Source organism: Triticum aestivum, chromosome 1B (genome assembly GCF_018294505.1).
Source record: "Triticum aestivum cultivar Chinese Spring chromosome 1B, IWGSC CS RefSeq v2.1, whole genome shotgun sequence".
Lineage (NCBI taxonomy): Eukaryota > Viridiplantae > Streptophyta > Magnoliopsida > Poales > Poaceae > Triticum > Triticum aestivum.
The window spans coordinates 435,450,683-435,469,701 of NC_057795.1; the positions used below are offsets into that span (position 1 = coordinate 435,450,683).

The 19,019-nt window shown below is 41.2% G+C and overlaps 1 protein-coding gene across 2 annotated transcripts in view; it reads left to right on the forward strand.

Moving 5' to 3' along the window:
- Positions 1-242: 242 nt before the first annotated feature.
- The window catches only part of LOC123129407 (serine/threonine-protein kinase TOR), a 30,497-nt gene continuing 11,720 nt past the window's right edge, over positions 243-19,019 (forward strand). The window contains exons 1-37 of one of the 2 annotated variants that reach the window (XM_044549589.1): positions 243-571; positions 1,003-1,105; positions 1,236-1,291; positions 1,922-2,260; positions 2,332-2,406; positions 2,606-2,778; positions 3,914-4,012; positions 4,272-4,431; positions 4,594-4,737; positions 4,813-4,985; positions 5,062-5,257; positions 5,327-5,524; positions 7,640-7,792; positions 8,168-8,289; positions 8,396-8,495; positions 8,565-8,660; positions 8,802-8,932; positions 11,515-11,617; positions 11,698-11,898; positions 11,978-12,070; positions 12,168-12,203; positions 14,306-14,407; positions 14,514-14,624; positions 15,395-15,557; positions 15,641-15,762; positions 15,870-15,922; positions 16,125-16,248; positions 16,322-16,504; positions 16,929-17,081; positions 17,148-17,300; positions 17,390-17,461; positions 17,560-17,694; positions 17,769-17,830; positions 18,044-18,150; positions 18,445-18,554; positions 18,640-18,813; positions 18,896-18,961. In XM_044549589.1, coding sequence (XP_044405524.1) covers positions 1,060-1,105; positions 1,236-1,291; positions 1,922-2,260; positions 2,332-2,406; positions 2,606-2,778; positions 3,914-4,012; positions 4,272-4,431; positions 4,594-4,737; positions 4,813-4,985; positions 5,062-5,257; positions 5,327-5,524; positions 7,640-7,792; positions 8,168-8,289; positions 8,396-8,495; positions 8,565-8,660; positions 8,802-8,932; positions 11,515-11,617; positions 11,698-11,898; positions 11,978-12,070; positions 12,168-12,203; positions 14,306-14,407; positions 14,514-14,624; positions 15,395-15,557; positions 15,641-15,762; positions 15,870-15,922; positions 16,125-16,248; positions 16,322-16,504; positions 16,929-17,081; positions 17,148-17,300; positions 17,390-17,461; positions 17,560-17,694; positions 17,769-17,830; positions 18,044-18,150; positions 18,445-18,554; positions 18,640-18,813; positions 18,896-18,961 — 4,584 coding nt within the window. In that variant the 5' untranslated portion in view covers positions 243-571; positions 1,003-1,059. The remainder of the gene's footprint in view (positions 572-1,002; positions 1,106-1,235; positions 1,292-1,921; positions 2,261-2,331; positions 2,407-2,605; positions 2,779-3,913; positions 4,013-4,271; positions 4,432-4,593; positions 4,738-4,812; positions 4,986-5,061; positions 5,258-5,326; positions 5,525-7,639; positions 7,793-8,167; positions 8,290-8,395; positions 8,496-8,564; positions 8,661-8,801; positions 8,933-11,514; positions 11,618-11,697; positions 11,899-11,977; positions 12,071-12,167; positions 12,204-14,305; positions 14,408-14,513; positions 14,625-15,394; positions 15,558-15,640; positions 15,763-15,869; positions 15,923-16,124; positions 16,249-16,321; positions 16,505-16,928; positions 17,082-17,147; positions 17,301-17,389; positions 17,462-17,559; positions 17,695-17,768; positions 17,831-18,043; positions 18,151-18,444; positions 18,555-18,639; positions 18,814-18,895; positions 18,962-19,019) is intronic. The other variant, XM_044549593.1, reaches the window with a different exon arrangement.

The window sequence follows — 19,019 nt, forward strand, 5'->3', positions numbered from 1 at the left end:
CGGCTCCGGAACAGGGGCAAATCTACAAGGCGGACATGATGGGCGTGAGGCACCTTGACATTTTAGACCGGCCTATATGTACCATTTTCTTATCTTAGAACTAAAAAATGGCATGTATAAACTGGTCTATACTTTTTTTTGAGTGAAAAAAGTATGGACCGGTCTATACATACCATAGGAAATTACATCTGGACCAGATAAAAAAAAAGAGCCCAACAAACAATGGCTTACTCCCGACCCATCTCAGCTGGCTAGCCCAAAAAACAACGCACGCAGGGGGACACTGGGACAGACGCACCGAGCTCCTGCTCGCCCGACCTCGCCGGCTCGCCGCCTGCCTCGCCGGCCTGCCTCGCCGGACGCCGTCGCCCGTCGCCGTCTGCCTCGCCGTTGCTATACGCCTAGGATCCGCCCCTGCGCGCCCGGCGCTCGGCGCTACCGCGCTCCCCTGGCGCCCCTGCAAGCCGGCGCCTGCCGCCCAGTCCGCTCTCCGCCGACCCCGGCACTTGGCCGGCAGTAAGCCAGCAATCCTGCCCGGCGGCCAGCGTTTAGCCCGATTTGAGGACTTGAGGTAACTTGTCCACTGCAGCACTGCTCATTCCCCAATTTCTGATTTAGGGTTTGCTCTTTGCTGTCTATTGCATCAATCAGTTGGAAGAGTCAAGTCTATTGCGTTAACTAAACAATCAGACTTGCTATCCAGTACATGAACACACAGTCCTGTGAACACATACACATTAATTTTTCTACCCAGTACATGAACACCTGATCAGTGACATAATAATGATTTGTCTGATTGTTTGCCACTCTAACAAGTTACTGTAACAAATTAACAATGCCATATCGTCTTCTTTGAACTTCTCAAGGTATGTAGTATGTAGGCTTCTCTTATGCAAAATTGAGAATTTTAGTACGTCTGTAAGACCATATTGATCTATTTCTATGTGCTATTGGTAAATTAATTAGAATGTTGGCATGCCATATTTGTTGTCAATTTTTTAGGTGGACCACCTTGTTTTAAAATCCTAGATCCGCCACTGCTCTGGAGTCGCCGTCGATATGAAGCCCTCGCCGCACTTCCCGGAGATCGGGAAGAAGTCCAAAGGTACTCCCCGTTCTCCAAGTCATGGTTCCACTGTCTCCCTTCCACTCCCGGATTGTTCCGTGCCGTTTTTTTCGAGGGATTTCCTTCTCCTCTGTGAGTGGCTAAAAATCATGCTTCGTTTGGTGTGCAGATTTGATCCCCAAGGACCACAGTTTCAACATTGCGGCCTACATCTCATCTGGAGCGGTTCGTTCCCTACCTTCTCTTTGTTCTGATTTTGAGATTTCGGTGTTGCTGTTTGCACGGTTAGGCGGGAGCTAGGGTTCTGGGCTCGAATGGATGAACAGTCATGAGGTCTCATCCTCTTGCCGGAAGCTACTTGGATCAATCGTTTTGTTTCTTGTGATGGTGCTGTTTGTAGGTATTGATGTTGACAATGGGAATGGGGGTTTACCTGATCGAATTATTTTGCTTGTGTTAGTAGTACTGTACGGATTAGCATGACCAATGGCGTGGAGTGCTGTGGTTCTATAGCTTCCCATATATATATACTTCATTGAGTGGTTGTTTCACGTCCTCAGAGCCGCTGGGCTATCAGATGTAGCATGAAATCTAGGAACAGGCGTTGGTCTTTTGGTGGAAATAATGCGAAGTTAGTAGTTCCCACATATGGTTTTTACGTCTATGGCAATGCAACATAGATGTCATTCCTAATTTGGTACCTTTGGGGTTTTTGAGGTTTGGCTCCTTGGATAGTTAACCACAAGACTCTTTGGTAGTTGATACTGTTTATTCCTTATGTTGACTGGCACCTATCTTCGTATATCGAACAATATGCTTTTCTAGATTGATACGTTTTGTACTCCTCTCTAATAGGATGTTATTGCTGCTGCCCTGCGAAAGCATGTCGAAGAGGAAGCTCGAGATCTCAGCGGTGAAGCTTTTCTTAGGTTTATGGATCAGCTCTATGAGCAAATATCTAGTTTATTGCAAAGTAACGATGTTTCTGAAAATTTGCTGGCTCTCCGTGCTATCGATGCATTGATTGATATGCCCTTCGGAGAAGGTGCTTCAAAGGTCTCCAAGTTCGCCAGTTTCTTGAGAAATGTGTTTGAAGTAAAGCGTGACCCTGAAATCCTAGTTCCAGCGAGTACTGTGCTTGGTCATTTAGCAAAAGCTGGGGGAGCAATGACTGCAGATGAAGTTGAGCGACAGGTATGTTATAGTTGGTTCTGATTTTCTTGAATATATGTCTTTCAATCTGCTAACAAGCAGTTTTTTTACAGATTAAAACTGCTTTAGGGTGGCTTGAGGGGGACCGAGTAGAGTATCGTCGGTTTGCAGCTGTTCTTATTCTCAAAGTAAGTTGTAACTTGTCAGCTTCCATAATCTATAGTTATTACAAGTTTTAATCAAGGTCATGATGGTAGACAAATTCTACGCAAAATTTCATTATGCTAAACTTGATAATGAGTTGTATTTTCTAATGTTAAGCACTTCAGTGAATATGAGTGAGCTTATGATCTGTCTAAAATGTGTCCTTTTCGTATATATTTGTAGGAGATGGCTGAGAATGCTTCCACAACTTTCAATGTTCATGTTCCTGAATTTGTTGATGCTATATGGGTAGCACTGAGAGACCCCAAACAGGCTGTGCGTGAACGAGCAGTGGAAGCCTTGCGTGCTTGTCTTCATGTTATAGAAAAGCGGGAGACACGGTGGCGTGTACAGTGGTAAGCATACTTTTATCCTCACCTCTATTGCTGTATTGTATGAGATCAGCACTTGAAATAACTTACTGTAAACTGTCTGGTGGTGGTTAAGAGGATTGTTATGTTGTCAATGCTTAGTCTATTAAGCTCTTATCTGCACCAAATACTGGGACCCATGTTTATTTACTTGTAGGGGAGCCTTGGCGCAGTGGTAAAGCTGTTGCCTCGTGACCATGAGGCCACGGGTTTGAGTCCTGGAAACAGACTCTTGCAGAAATGTAGGGAAAGGCTGCGTACTATAGACCCGAGGTGTTTGGACCCTTCCCTGGACCCTGCGCAAGCGGGAGCTACGTGCACCAGGCTGCCCTTTTTTAGTGATCACTCATCCACTCCACTAAGTTTAGGAATAACTCCTTGGCCAAAATTGCAAATTGAAACTGATATCAAGCCTTTGGTAACTTCTTACATTAAATCCCATCCATGCTCCCCACTAACTACTCTTATGACTAGCTAGCATTTGCAGCCTCAACTGGATCACTTAAGAGTTAAGACTGCCATTTTCTTACTCTGTTAGTCAGAATTTGACGAATTCACTTGTTAAGCATCTTGTTCATGGTTGATGTATCCCATCTTCTAAGGATTAAACATATGTTGCATGATTGCATGGGGTTCAGTCTACCATTGGCTCTAAAGAAGTTATATATTGCATTTGGTTGTAAGATTACACATTGTGTCCCTCAGCAACTATTTATGCTAGTTTGTTAGGAACAATGTCCAAAGCACATCGTGGTCGTTTATTTGTTGCAAATCACTGACTATATACTTCTGGGATACCATTTTGCAATGTGATTAATCTGCATGTTGGTCAGTGGTCTCTTCAGCCAACAATTCAACTTCTCTGATTAGTGATGAGCTGAGCCTTTCTCTTAGTATTGCAGCAAGCCCAACTCTAATTTGCAGTTTGTGTACCACACTACCACTAATTTTAGTGTGTGTACCACTGTATCTCTGCTCTCTGTACTTTTTATAGAAAACAGTAGCCAGACTAGTCAGAACTAACTGGCATGCTGCTACCTTGGTGACTTGACTCGACTATATGAGCTAAGAATATTGCCGTTTTGTCTATCTTATTTTTTTCATGATGTTATGTTACCAGGTATTACCGCATGTGTGAAGCAGCGCAAGTGGGACTTGGCAAAAATGCTTCTGTTCATAGCATCCATGGCTCATTATTGGCTGTTGGAGAATTGTTGAGGTAACTTAAAGTTCATTTTGCAGTGATTTTCCCCCGGAAGTTTGTCACAATATTCATAGTGCCGCAAGTAATTTTTTTCTTATGGCTGCTTGCTAGTGTACCATACTTTCCTGTATTTCTTTTACTATGGAACACATGTTTTAACTTCTGGCATTTATGATCATCAATATAGCAAAACAGCATCAACCCTTTTCTTTTTCCCTTGTGGCAACAATACACAGCTTTGCGTACTCTGATTCTGTTGCATGAAATATTGCAGGAATACTGGGGAATTTATGATGTCTAGGTACAGAGAAGTGGCTGATATAGTCCTCACATACTTGAAACACCGGGATCAGCTTGTTCGTCGTAGTATAACATCTCTTCTTCCTCGAATTGCTCACTTCCTGCGAGACAGATTTGTGACCAACTACCTTAAGGTTTTCCCCGCTGCTAAATTTCTTGAACTAAACCATTTTCTTCTCTTTTGCACCTTATATGATTCATTTCTTGTATCAATTTTTTCTTAATTTTGAAGTTATAACAGAAACACAATAGTTTGAAAACCATGCAAGCTTGACATGCGTTGTTCTCATTCCCAGATATGCATGGAACATATCTTGTTTGTTCTACGTACCCCGGATGAGCGTGCTAGTGGGTTTGTTGCTCTGGGAGAGATGGCTGGTGCTTTGGGTGCAGAACTTGTGCCCAGTTTGCCCTCAATTACCCCACTTCTGCATGAAGCAGTATGCTTCATAACCCTTTTGTACTTTGGTGTTTACTTGAACTTTGTCCTTCTTAATGGCGCGTTCTGTTCGCAGATTGCTCCTCGCAGAGGACGTCCATCTCTTGAGGCTATTACTTGTGTTGGAAGCTTTGCAAAAGCCATGGGTCTTTCAATGGAACGCCATATTCGTGGTGGGCTGCTAGATGCCATGTTTTCTGCCGGTCTTTCTGATAAACTTGTAGATGCACTTGAGTCTATAAGTACTAGGTATTGTTTCTTGGTTTGAATTCTCTTGCTTTATTCTGTCCTTGGCATGAAAACATTACCTTCCCATTTCCTACAGCATCCCGTCTCTACTGCCAACTATACAAGAGCGTTTATTGGATTGTATAGCTCAAGCACTTCCAAAGTCATCTACGAGGTCCGGTTCTACTGTTAATCGAGCAACCAGATCCAACAGTTTGCAGCACTTTGTGGATTCTAGTGGTCCAGTGCTTGTCCAACTTGCTCTGCGTACCCTGGCAAACTTTAACTTTAAGGTTCGAAATACTCCACTGAGCTGTGTGATTGTCATCATCTTCGGACTTTAAATTATGCAGTGGTTTCAGGGTCATGAGCTCCTGGAATTGGCAAGAGAGAGTGTCATCCTTTATCTGGAAGATGAGGATAGCAGTACCCGAAAAGCTGCTGTGATATGCTGTTGCAGATTAGTTGCACACTCTCTTTCTGCTTCGTCTACTTCACAGTTCAGTTCAAATAGGTCAAATCGTATGGGAGGAGCTAAGCGCCGTCGTCTTGTAGAAGAGGTTTGTCTTCAACTTCATCATGTGCTCATTAATTATCTGACATGCATACTGAAGCTATCCTGTTTGATGCTTATTATTAGTACTTACTAGACATCCTGCTATAACATGTATTTTTGGGAAGAGCTGAGATAAACACTTTGAAACGAGTTACTATTAACTGCATGTGCAATTGTTTCGTTACGGAAGCCATAGTCACAGATAAAAAATCCAAAATCAGTTTCTATGCAAGCATGTTCTGAAGCACACCCTTCTTGATCAGACTTAGTTATTCAATATAACATTCAAGCATGTCGTGAACCATATCTTGATTGGATTTTTATTGAAAATTCGTTACACGATACTGCTTCAGCTTGCCACATTAAATGCCATATCTAAACTTCGGTACTGCCTACACCACCCTTTGTTTTACTACTTCTGGTAACATCATACATGACTTCTTGCATTTGGGGTGAAGCTAATAATTTGTTGAACCATCATGCAAAATTCTGCTATTGGCATAATAATTTTTTTTACTCTGAACTATTAGCTGAAAAAACTGAAGGAACAATTTTTTAACACAGGTAAGCTGAAATTAACCATAGTTCATTAATGAATTTCTTGATTTTGTATTTTCCTGTTTGAAAACATAAGTTGACCTGGTAATAGCGTTCTAAAGAACCATATAAAAGATTCAAGCCTTCGGCGACCATATATCTATGTTGCTTTGAAGTAAATTATTATTTTGCTCTACTACACATGAGCACCTGTGCCTTAGCCCTCTTAAGAAAAAACATGTCAACAACTATTGTGTGCTTCCTGTGGAACCTCATCATAGCCTTGGTCAGCTCTCTCCCATAGGCCCATAGTCCCACCACACATGTCTCTTATCTTTGTGAAATGGCTATTTCTAAGTAAAAAGCGGACTTATATTGTGAAATGGAGGAATTGCATTCTCATCAAAAAACCATTGGTACCCTCAACACAAATTTCACACCTGGACATAGTAATGGCATTAACTGGCTACTCCATACACTAATTAGCCTTATGGTATAGATAACATATTAGAGACAATTGACTAGTATCAATTGGTACATGTTTTAGTTTGAAACGTAATTTGCATGGTAATGTAGAATGCAGGAAACTGAGTTAACGTCTCATAAGATATGACATGGTAGACGACTCCTACCATCTTTCATTGCAGTGAATATGTTAATTTATGCATGCATGTCTGTATACAATTTACAATTTAGTCATGAATGATGATTTTTACACTGCATGAGTAAAGTTTCTCATGTGGAACTGTAGTATTTATAAACATTGACATGAAGCAAACCATGTATGAGAAGAGGTTAGGCATGAAAGGGTAGAGGAGGTAGTTTGCATCATATATGGCACAGTGGGGAACTAGGATATTTATACCTGTTAACATATTTCATGATTGTTTAAGTTGCCCCACACATGCTATGGGTGCGACGATATGCATTTCCACAAAACAAGGTTGGGCAGACAACATGATACATCAGGTAACAATACATGAGGATCAGAAGAACAGCAAACTCGGTACTACCATGGCATCAGAACATTGAGAGCCTCTACTCGCCATTGTCCATAGCAAATCACTATGTACCTAGTAACTGCATTACTATCTTTATTAACAAATCATCAGATGTACTTAGTTACTGCCTTACTAGACAACATCAAGTAAGCAGACTAGGAATCACTAAATGTAAATGGAGCAGAAGATTGAAACTGGCCTAACTGGAGGAGGTGGTGGGTTCGTAGAGTGGAGTTCAGAGGCTGCATCGACTAGGAAGAATGGGAGGGAGGAGGTGGCACAATGGCTGTTGGAGACGGTGGTGTTGAGTGAGTGCGTCGGGTGGAGGCAAGGGTTAGTTTGTTGGGTTAATACAGAATGATTTTGCACACACAGGAGCTTGTCTATTGACTGACCAGCTGTGTGATAGTCACTCATGCTTAAGCCATCGATCCCTGTCGGTTACACATTATTTTTAGATTTGGACTTGGTTGATGGGGGTTGCACACTTTATATTGTGTCATAGGCACTATAGTGATAATTCCTCTGATGCATTTTGGTTGACATAGTATTGATCATGTCATTCTTGTATCCCTCTGCAGATAGTGGAAAAACTTCTTATTGCTGCAGTTGCTGATGCTGATGTTGGTGTTAGGAGTTCAGTCTTCAGGGCTCTGTACCGCAATCCGACTTTTGATGATTTCTTGGCCCAAGCTGACATCCTGACTTCAATTTTTGTTGCCTTAAATGACGAGGTACACTGTATGGCATGTTTATCAGTTACCATATAGAGTAGGCTATTAGACACTTATTGATATCTTACCAGATGCTTTTGGCACATTTGTTTAGTTTGTTCTTATTTTTTCTTCTTTTATGGAAGTATTTTTTTGGAGCAGGGATGTTGTGAAAGTAGTGTTTAAATACCACATCTTTGCAAGCAAAAAAGAATAGTCCTTGGTTATTATGTCCATGCTGAGAAATATCTACATTAGGACCCGGATATTTTGTTGTTCTCTTTGCACTATTCCAGTTCACGTTCCCTTCATATATCTGTTAGTAGCAAGTAATTTCTAAACATTATATGGCCCTTGCTATTGCTGACAATTTTTTTTCTTTGCTCCATGCTTTAGGAGTACGGCGTAAGAGAATTGGCAATTTTAGTTGCAGGCAGATTGTCTGAAAAAAACCCTGCATATGTGCTGCCTGCCCTTCGTCGCTATCTTATACAGTTGCTCACTTATCTTGATCAAAGGTTTGTAGCATCTAAAATTGTTGTGCTAATAATGATCAGTGCTGGTTTCAATTCATATTGTGTTACTACAGGCTCATGCTTCTAAATATCTTTATGCTGTCTGCAGTATGGATAGCAAGTGTAGAGAGGAAAGTGCTAGATTGTTGGGTTGCTTAATTAGGAGCTGTCCACGGCTAATACTTCCTTATATTGCTCCAATTCACAAGGTTAGTAAGACATGAGATCATTTACACTGTTTCTTGTGCTAGCCTTCCTACTTCCATGTTTTCTATCAGGCGCTGGTGGCTAGACTTTGTGAAGGAACAGGACCAATGGCCAATATTGTGCTTGCTGCGGGAGTGCTTGCCACTGTCGGGGAACTGGCCAAAGTGGTATGTCTTTCTCTATCATGTGATGTTTGGTTCATTTTAGCCCCTCTACTTTTACATAAGTTCAAATTGGTCCAATCTTGTCGGGTAACAAAGGGTCCAACCAGGACTTCTGACTTGTGATGATTTATTTCTGCGTGATAGGGTGGTTTTGCAATGAGGCAATATCTTCCTGAGCTAATGCCTCTGGTTGTGGATGCTCTTTTGGATGGAGGTTCTGTGAGCAAAAGGGAAGTTGCAGTAGCAACCCTTGGACAAGTTATTCAAAGCACAGGGTACATGCCTTTTTTGTCTTCTCACATTTGTGTGCATATTGAGTTGCATGTCTCAAATTCACAACATGACATCAAGTCTATATCACAAGATTTTCGCTGTTAAAATTTTCTGCCTGTCCGTTAAAGTTTGTTCTTGCTTTGTTCTTATTGGTGTTAGCATATTTAGCGTTGTTTCCTACTCCAAACTTGAGGTTTGAAATAGTAATCGTGACCTTAGTTTTAGAGAAAAATAAAATGTGAGTATTCACAGTATTTTGTTAGCAATATAGGGGCTGTTTGGATTGTGACTATGTTTGCCATATATCCCCACATTATTTTTGCCACACTTGCCACACTTGCGTAACTTTAGTTGCTCAAATTGTTAGCCACACTTTGGCTTGCCACACTTTTTATGTCTGACATGTGGGGTTCACTTCTCATAAAAAAATTCTTGCCTTAGGTGTGGCTAGAACCAAACACTCACCTAACTTGGTCAAACGTGCCTAAGGTGAGGTGTGACAAATTGTGGCAAGATGTGGCTAGAAACCAAACATCCCCATAGTATACTTCCTCCATTTCGGTGCATAAGGCATGCACATAGTTCTAGGTCATCAATTTAACTAGCTAAATATGCGTATGTAATAATATATATATATATATATATATATATATTTAGAAACTGCATTCACATATGAATCCAGTGATATGCTTTTGATGACATATAACACAATTTTAGTTAGTCAAATCGACGACCTAGAACTACCAAGGATTACGAGTCGACGAGTCGTTGAGTTGTTCCGAGGTTGAGACTCATAGACTAATCGGACTGGTCTTAGACTAGTGCTAGACTAGTCGACAAAGTACTGTAGTAGTCAACTACTAATACCTAGTAGCAGTATGTAGTAGTATGTAGTAAACTGTACAGCACATTACAGTATATACAATAAAACAAGCAGTGCTAGCCAACGCTCGCCAGGCCTAGCCCAGTGCCGCTCAGCACGCCACCCCCAGCTGGCCCATTTGGGCCCAAGTAGCCAGCCTACTTAGCCTAATTTCCATCCCAGCCTCTGTAACCCTAGCTCCCGATTGATCCCGTCGCCGCCGCCTGCGCCATCACGCACAAAAGCACGCGTGCGCGCCTCCAGCCGCCGCCGCCGGCGAGCTCGCCGACCACCGCCGTGCCTCTTCTCCTCTCTCTCTCTCTCTCTCTCTCTCTCTCGTCACAGGGCCGCACGCGCCTACGGGGCATGGCCATGGCCGCCGCCCGAGCACGTGCTCCGGCCAGCTGCCGCGCCTTGCTTTGTCATCCGCCGTCCCGGCGGCGGGTCAGTGGGTGCTGGCGGTGGCCTCGTCCAGGCGGCTCGTTCTCATGGCTCGCTCTCCAATTTTTCCCTCCCAAATTTGAGTCGAGCGACTCGGACAGCAGAACTAGTCCAGACTAGTCGTAGACTAGTCTCTCGACCGCTCGACTCATCGAATTAGTCTACACGAGATTCGCAGTCGACACCACAGTTGCGACTCATGGACTAGTCCATCAACTAGTCTCGACTAGTCCTTCGACTCGTAATAAGTGAGAACTACGCACATGCCCTATGCACTAAGACGGAGGGAGTACAATTCATGGGCCTCTGCAGCGACAGACCATGAGAAATGCGGAACCACCTCTTAGTGCCCCTTTCAGCCTTGCCTAACTGTATAAAAAATTAAGCATCCAGTCGACCACCGATGATGACCTTGGTCAAATAGATGCGACAAGGCTGAACTGACTTTTAGCAGCGTTTCACCATATCTAACAGTAGAACTCGAAGTTTTTTTATTTGACCATGTTCCCCTGATACCGCTTCATGGGAACACCTATTTAGCAGAGAGCTAAGCTTCAGCTTGTTGTCCTTTAGATTCAAGGAGGAGCTCTAGGCTCCTGTCGGTAGCTGAATTGATTCTTTATATTAACCTCCTGGCTTGTATATAAACTGCTCTCTGTTTTTAACTCTTTGTAAATATCTTGGTATATACCCCCCTCTCTCTTGTAAATATATACTATCGGGGCCTCCCCTACAGTTTTTTGTAAAGAAAGAAGACATATGCCAATCCTAGGTTTGATGGGCCCATGAGCCAAGCCGTCCTATAAACATTTCATACGTAACACTCGGTAGTTATAGAATCATTGTGAGCACCCCTTAAAAACTTCACTTTCTTGGGTGGTATCTTACCCTTTGTGTTTGGTACAACTACCTGCTCCGCTTCCTGCCTTGCGGGCACACATGGCTCTCAAGTCTTGACCCTTGATGATAGTTTGCTAATATGTAAAAAAAAAACTCACCAACAGGGACTATGCCCTGTGCCTTTTTAAATTAAGAAGAAACAATGAAGGCACATACCCTGCGGAGCAGAGGGCTCGAACGCTGGTGGTGGTCTTCGCACACACCCAGGTGCGAGGCGCTAGCCAACTGGTGATGCCCAGTTACTAATGTGGAAGATAGCTGCGCTATAACGTCCAAGTACTTGTTTTCATATATGTTGTAGAGTAATTAATTTCACTACGTATGTATTGCCATGGCTTGGTCATTGCTTATATTTTCTGATTTTTCATGGATGGTCATCAGCTATGTTATTGCTCCCTATAACGAATATCCTCCGTTGCTTGGCTTACTCTTGAAGTTGCTGAATGGTGAATTGGAATGGTCGACTAGATTGGAAGTTCTGAAGGTATTTATTTGCCTGATGCGTTGCTGTTTCATGAAAAACAATTATAGTGCCCTTGTGTTATAAGGTGATATATTTTGCAGGTTTTAGGGATTATGGGTGCATTGGACCCTCATGCACATAAGCGTAATCAACATAATTTACCTGGTCAACATAATTTACCTGGTCAACATAGAGAGGTTCTACGTCCAACAGTTGAGACTGCACAACATATCGTTTCCATGGAAGAGACACCAACTGATTTCTGGCCATCTTTTTCGGCGTCTGAGGACTACTATTCAACGGTATGATTTTGTGTTACCTATGTTGGAAACAGGAAGGACCCTTGTGTTAGTCCCTTTAACCGTAATTCTCAATTGCTAGGTTGCAATTAGTTCTCTCATGCGAATTCTCCGAGATCCTTCCCTTGCAAGTTATCATCAAATGGTTGTTGGCTCTCTTATCTTCGTTTTTAAGGTAATATTTCTATTTTGAATAATTTGTCCTTAGACTATGTTTCTGCCTTATCACTTTAATAAGTTTTTTGTGTTCTCTGCGATACATTTGGATCTAGTCAATGGGCCTTGGCTGTGTTCCCTATTTACCAAAGGTGAGACTCAATTTCCTCTACTGTACTGCAACTCTGCAAGTTCTATGCATTTATAGTAGTCATGTTTCACCACAATACTGTCCAGATATGATCCACCATCTCTGGCTGACTGGAATACTCATGCATGAGACATTCTATTTCTAGCTGATACTTTGGCCATGCATGGCCTTGAGTTGTTAGCTTTCCAAGGAACCGTAACTGATTTGGGTCAACAACCTGTTTGTTGCATCAACTGAAGTCCTTCCACAACCAAATCATGAATTATGTGATTTGGAGAGTTTTAACAACAATGTGAAATTTCAAGCTTAATTGCAGGATAACCTTTTTTATGTCATGAGAAAGTTGTACCTAGCAAGTTTCTTCAAACAGTATCAGTTGTTTTTCCCAAGATTTCCTGCGATCTCCATTTCTCCAGTTATCCAGATTCTTGATGGGTCCCAAGATCATTTATTGAACAGATAAAGTTTTCCTCTGGTTGAGTGAATCACAACCAGAAAGCTAAACAACCTTTGTAGTTCCAAGCTTTCAATATACCCCCTTCATTCCAAAGTATTTGAAGTTCCAGATTTGTCCTAAATCAAATTCTTTAAGTTGGACCAAGTCTATAGAAAAAATATATCAACATCTACAACACCAAATTAGTTTCGTTATATTTCATGAAATAATTTTTTGTTCTATATACTCGGTGGCGCTAAACTAAGCGCTCGCGCAAATCCTCTAACCATACTCTCCGGTGCTAATTACACGGCGTGCCGCTCGCTCAGTACAACCCACCACCACCGATCTATAGCATATATGAAGGTAAAACCAATAGTAAATATGGTAACGGATTTAATTTTTGTTACCGCTGCAGCGCGCCAAACCTCTGCCTGGCGGAACTATTCCCTAATCACGGTAAAAATGCTAGCAATGAATGGTTACGGAATTAAATTTCTTTACCAGATTCCATGTACCGCACAACGCCAAAGTGCCCCACGGCTCCTGCTACTAACCATGGTAAAAAAGACTGGCATGTATGATAAAAAAAGGGCACGGCAGCCCGGTGCACATAGCTCCCACTTGCGCAGGGTCCGTGTAACGGAAATAAAATCATCACGAGGTGCCACACACCACTCCATGGTAACATTACCAGTCCCGTGTGTAAGCCTTATCATGCGCTCCGGTGGTAGGTGAAGTCAACCAAACCAGCAAATTCTTCGGTTTGATGGTAAAAGGTTTCTCCGAATGTTGTAATAATCTGTAGGTAGTTACGACTGATGCATAGGATAAGAAGTTAGTGGTAAACCTGATGAACACGGTAATAAACTGGTAGGATTTTCTAGTAAAAAGTGCATGTGCACGTTCATGAGCGACGGTGTAAATTGGAACTCACATGCAGTAGTTATGTGTACATGTGACTTTCCAAACTAAGTAATATTACCATAAAATGTTAAAGATCTTACAGTAATGATGCATAGCTCTTTACGGCTAGGCCTAATACTACTAGCATATAGGTTTCCAGTTGATATATTTGTACTAGTAAACATGGCATATAATGGTAGTAAAAAATTAGAGCAGAGGTTTGTTTTCTATGTACCACAATGGTTTCACTCTATAGAGATAACCTTTCTACTATCAACTAGCATCGACCTAGCAGTCGTAGCCACAAGGCTTATTACTATTGAGGTATGGCTTGATTACTATTGAGGGCTGCCAGATTACGTTCAATTAATCAAACGTGGGGTGGTTATGTGTGCATGAATCAGGAGACCCATGTTGGTTTGGTTTGGTTTGGGTAGAGCACGGTGGCTCGCGCGTGGCGGACCAGCGCGCAGAATAATTTACTTTGCGCTCAGGCTCACTTTAGCGGTGCTATATATATACCTATATATATGTATGATGTTATAACTATTAGCACATTTTTCTGTTGACTTGGTCAAATGTATAGAAGTTTGTTTGACTTAGCACAAAGCTAGAACTTCAAATAATTTGGAACGGAGGGAGTATTAGGGTTGGATATGAGGCAATTGGGTTGGCACTGCTATGTTTTTGTGTGAAAAGATAGAATACATGTTAGAGTTGCACCTTTTTTTTTCTGAAATACTTCCTCTTTTGACTGGAAGGTTCTCCCTGAGCTATTCCGCGCCGTTCGTATGTGCGAGGATGGTGGTTTGAAAGAGTTCATAACCTGGAAACTCGGGACATTAATATCTATTGTTCGACAGGTAAGATGGCCCTTCTAGTGTTACCCTTTCTCTTCATTTCATTCTTTGAAGATTTTTGCTGTTGCAATTGATATCCAGCGTATCTCATCAGAGTTACTTATTTCAGCACATTCGGAAGTATTTACAAGACATACTCTGTCTTGTCTCCGAATTATGGACTTCCTCGTTCAGCCTTCCTGCACCAAAGCGGACTATACAGGGTCCACAGGGTTCTCCAGTAATAACACTTTTCCTCTGTTGTTATGTTCTGTTGTACACCTACATTTTCTGATTTCCCTAGACGAGGCATAATGGCATGCTTACATGGGAAATAACACAAAAGGCAAACAGTAAACTGCAATTTTTTTCTTCAGTCGTACAGTATGGCTTGATGCTCAATTTCAACTATCCCACTTATTTTAGGTTAGCTATGTTGATGACTATATTCTACGGTTGGTATCATCTTTTGTCGCCACATGCTTCTGTGCGCATGGCTATTTTATTCGTTACAATGCAAACTCTGATCTATAGGACAAGGTTAACGAAATAAGATCAGTTCAGAGTTTGCATTGTAACGAACAAACACCAGAATCATAAAATCACGATCTTACACAAGATAGCCCCCCCCCCCCCCCTGCCCCCCAGTTTTAAAATCATAAGTCAGCTGATAACAGTGGAATTTAATATGGGTACTTCCCGACAACGCATAGTTCACTGTAGTAATAATAGCTACATTATTGGCAGGGTAGCAATATTAGTGAGTTCTGTGTATTTAGTGCATGTCTTGCTAACCTGCTGAAAGATTGGGTGCACCCAAACTGATTCTGTGGTTGGGTGAGTGACTATGTTTCCTGAGTGTCGTTTGTGAGAAATCCAGTTTAAATGATATAATTTCTATGTATTCCTAATAATTATGTCATGGCAAACAGAAAATTTGTGGAGTAATAATTTTGTGATTCTGGTGTTTCATATCGTGATTTTCTTAATTTTACTGTCTTGCTTCTGCAGGTTCTTCATCTTGTTGAGCAACTATGCTTAGCATTGAATGATGAGTTCAGAGTGTATTTACTCCATATTTTGCCAAGTTGTATTCAAGTCTTGGGTGATGCTGAACGCTGCAATGATTATTGCTATGTTCCTGACATATTACACACACTTGAAGTGTTTGGCGGTTTGTATCCAACTCTTGCTTTTTTTTTTCATGTCCCTAATTTATGTTGAAACTAGCATATGTTAACTTATGGCACCTTTTAGGAAATTTGGATGAGCACATGCACTTGGTTGCTCCAGTGCTTGTTCGTTTATTTAAAGTGGAGCTAGTTGACATCCGACGGCGTGCCATCATCACTTTGACTAAGCTTATACCTAAGGTGCAGGTCGGTTGATGTTCTAAGCAAGTTTGATGTATCATATCTTTTTTGCAAAAGGTTCCTTCTGTGCTTTTGTATTGCTCATTATGCATCTTTCGATATATCTTGTCCAGGTTGGTACTCATGTGTCGGCGTTAGTGCATCATCTGAAGCTCGTCTTGGATGGGTAAGGTTTATGGTTACAAATAATTTAATGTATCTAGCATATTGGGTTTCCTTGTGCTTTTTAAGTTCTTGTTTTCGTAGCATATCTATTATCACAATATTATTTTTATTTCTACTTAATTTGTAACTGGTTATCAGTTTAATTAATACATTTTGTCTTGTGCATCTCTTTTCTTTGTTGTTATTTCCCCTTATGTGAGTAGAAACAATGATGATTTACGGAAAGAAGCTGCAGAGGCGCTCTGCTCGCTCGCACATGCTCTCGGAGAGGAATTTACAATTTTCATACCATCAATACGCAAACTTCTTGTGAAGCACCATTTGCGGGTACCCTGTTTTAATATTATGCATGTACCTTTTGATGTCTTTTGTCTAATTTTTCATGTTTTACTTCTTACAGTACAAAAAATGGGATGAGACTGAAAATCGATTACTAAGGCGAGAACTGTTCATCTCCGATAGCTTGTCAGTACAGAAGTACACACAATGTCCACCTGATGTCATTAGTGATCCCCTTGATGATTTTGAGGGTGTTCCTTCCGAGGAAGCTGATGAAACACAGCGGCAACCAAGAAGTCATCAAGTAATATGCTTTGTGGTTCCAGCTGATATTTTGTAGATATCTTCACTTGTATTCTGCTTCTTACTAATTATTGTTTTCCGTTGTTCTTTTGACAACTTTGCCTAGCTTTTAAGACATCAGAGCTCACTCTTGCCCATAAAACCTTTGACTTTTTGGAAGATTGTTATTTCACCTGGGAAGACCTTGGTTCCTTTTCAAAAGAATTAAATCTTAACGTTCTTGTTCAGTGTTTCTGAGCAGCTACCGTGTACACACCCGCTTAAGAGTGTTTCTTTCTCTGTTGTAGTCACTCAGTAGTAGATTGTTGTAATTGATGGTTTTGCTTCTGTTCGAGAAAAATGATTGACAACCTGTACTGTTCATCTGCTCTTTCATGTAGCCCTATATTTTTCTTATACTTAATTTAGACTTTTGGTTGCTGCAGGTCAACGATGTTCGGTTGAGAAGTGCTGGCGAGGCTTCTCAGAGAAGTACTAGAGAAGATTGGGCTGAATGGATGAGGCACTTTAGTATTGCACTTCTCAAAGAGTCACCATCTCCAGCTCTACGCACTTGTGCAAGGCTAGCACAGCTTCAGGTAAAGCAGTTGTTCTTTATAATGTGTTGATCATGCTGTGAATTATTTTCTGACAGAAATATTCAGCCCTCTGTTGGACGCGAGTTGTTTGCTGCGGGTTTTGCAAGTTGCTGGGCCCAAATGACCGAATCATCCCAGGAGCAACTAGTGAGAAGTCTCAAGACAGCATTCTCATCTCAAAACATACCACCAGAAATTCTTGCAACGCTGTTGAACTTGGTAAGTTTGGTCGTAGGACTTCTGTATACAAAATTTACAATTCATTTGTCATGCTGTTTCTTTTATTAATTGTCCGCTTGTATAAGTAGGCAGAGTTTATGGAACATGATGAGAAGCCTCTTCCAATTGATACTAGGTTGCTTGGCGCACTTGCTGAGAAGGTTAGCTGTATTGTTACTCTTTGTGTGTCTTTGGCAAACTATTGAGATCTCCATGAGCACGTGTGTTTTATTGAAACTTCTGAACTATATTTTTTCAGTGTCGAGCATATGCAAAAGCCCTCCATTATAAAGAAATGGAGTTTGAAGCTGTATGTTCAAAGAAGATGGGTGCAAATCCTGTTACAGTGGTTGAATCCCTTATTCATATTAACAATCAACTGCACCAGCATGAGGTTGGTCCTTGTGTCATGTGAAAGGATAAAGGAGTAATCTTTATAGTTTTTAAACCTTTTTTTAATTTCTACAGGCAGCTATTGGAATACTGACTTACTCACAACAGCATCTAGAAGTTCAGTTGAAGGAATCCTGGTATATGCCAGTTTACTACTACACCTATGACCCCGTTGCCAAAGAATCATTTTCTCACATTTATTATGATCCTTATCTGGCATTTATAATTAGTACTTTTAAACTAATGGCTTTGAATGATAAATATGGTTGAGAACTTGCTGAAATAAGACCCATCATTTTTAATGATTCAGGTTTCTTGTTTCAATATCTGTTTAATTTTGTGTAATGTAGGTATGAGAAATTGCACCGTTGGGATGAGGCCCTAAGGGCATATACCATAAAATCATCTCAAGCATCTGGCCCTTTACAACACAGCCAAAATTTGGATGCTACATTGGGTATGGTCATTACTTATTCTTTATTGCATCATACCCTCCTTCCCAATGACTTGTCACTTTCCAATCCTGAGAAACAGTTTCCAGAATACCATTTTGAAAATTCTCAGATCCTCCACTAGGGCACCCTTGTTATTGGCTTATTGTGGAAGTCATTTTCTGTTCAAATATGATTGTGCGCGTAAAAGAAAAATAAAGAAAACCACATAGCGAGTTATTTATGTCCAATAATTCATATATGAATCTTCTTTAGTATACAAAGCAAATGTAACCAGCTGAGAATCATGCTTATGTTAGGGAGGATGAGGTGCCTAGCATCCTTGGCTCGGTGGGAAGATTTAAGCACATTATGCAGGGAGCAATGGACTGGTGCAGAACCGCCTGCTCGGCTGGAAATGGCTCCAATGGTTGTGGATAAATCTTCCTGTCCATTTATAGATAACTTTTAACAGGTGAACTTATTTTTTCTTCTTTTTGTTTCTGTTCCTATAGGCTGCAAATGCTGCTTGGCATATGGGTGAGTGGGACCAGATGTCTGAATATGTTTCTCGTCTGGATGATGGGGACGAAAACAAGCTCCGCTCGTTGGGTAACACAACTGCTAGTGGTGATGGAAGCAGTAATGGTGCTTTCTTTAGGGCTGTTCTTTCAGTTCGTTGCAAAAAGGTGGAGTATGTTCCTATTTTGAACTCTGATTACATTCTTTCCATAATTTGATCATAGTTTGGATTTTTGTGTTCCGTTACAGTATGAAGAAGCTCGTGTATATGTTGAGAGAGCTCGGCGGTGTTTGGCAACTGAACTTGCACCATTGGTATGACACAGCCATTATATATTCCTTTGTATAATTTCAATTATTCAAGTTTTGTCTA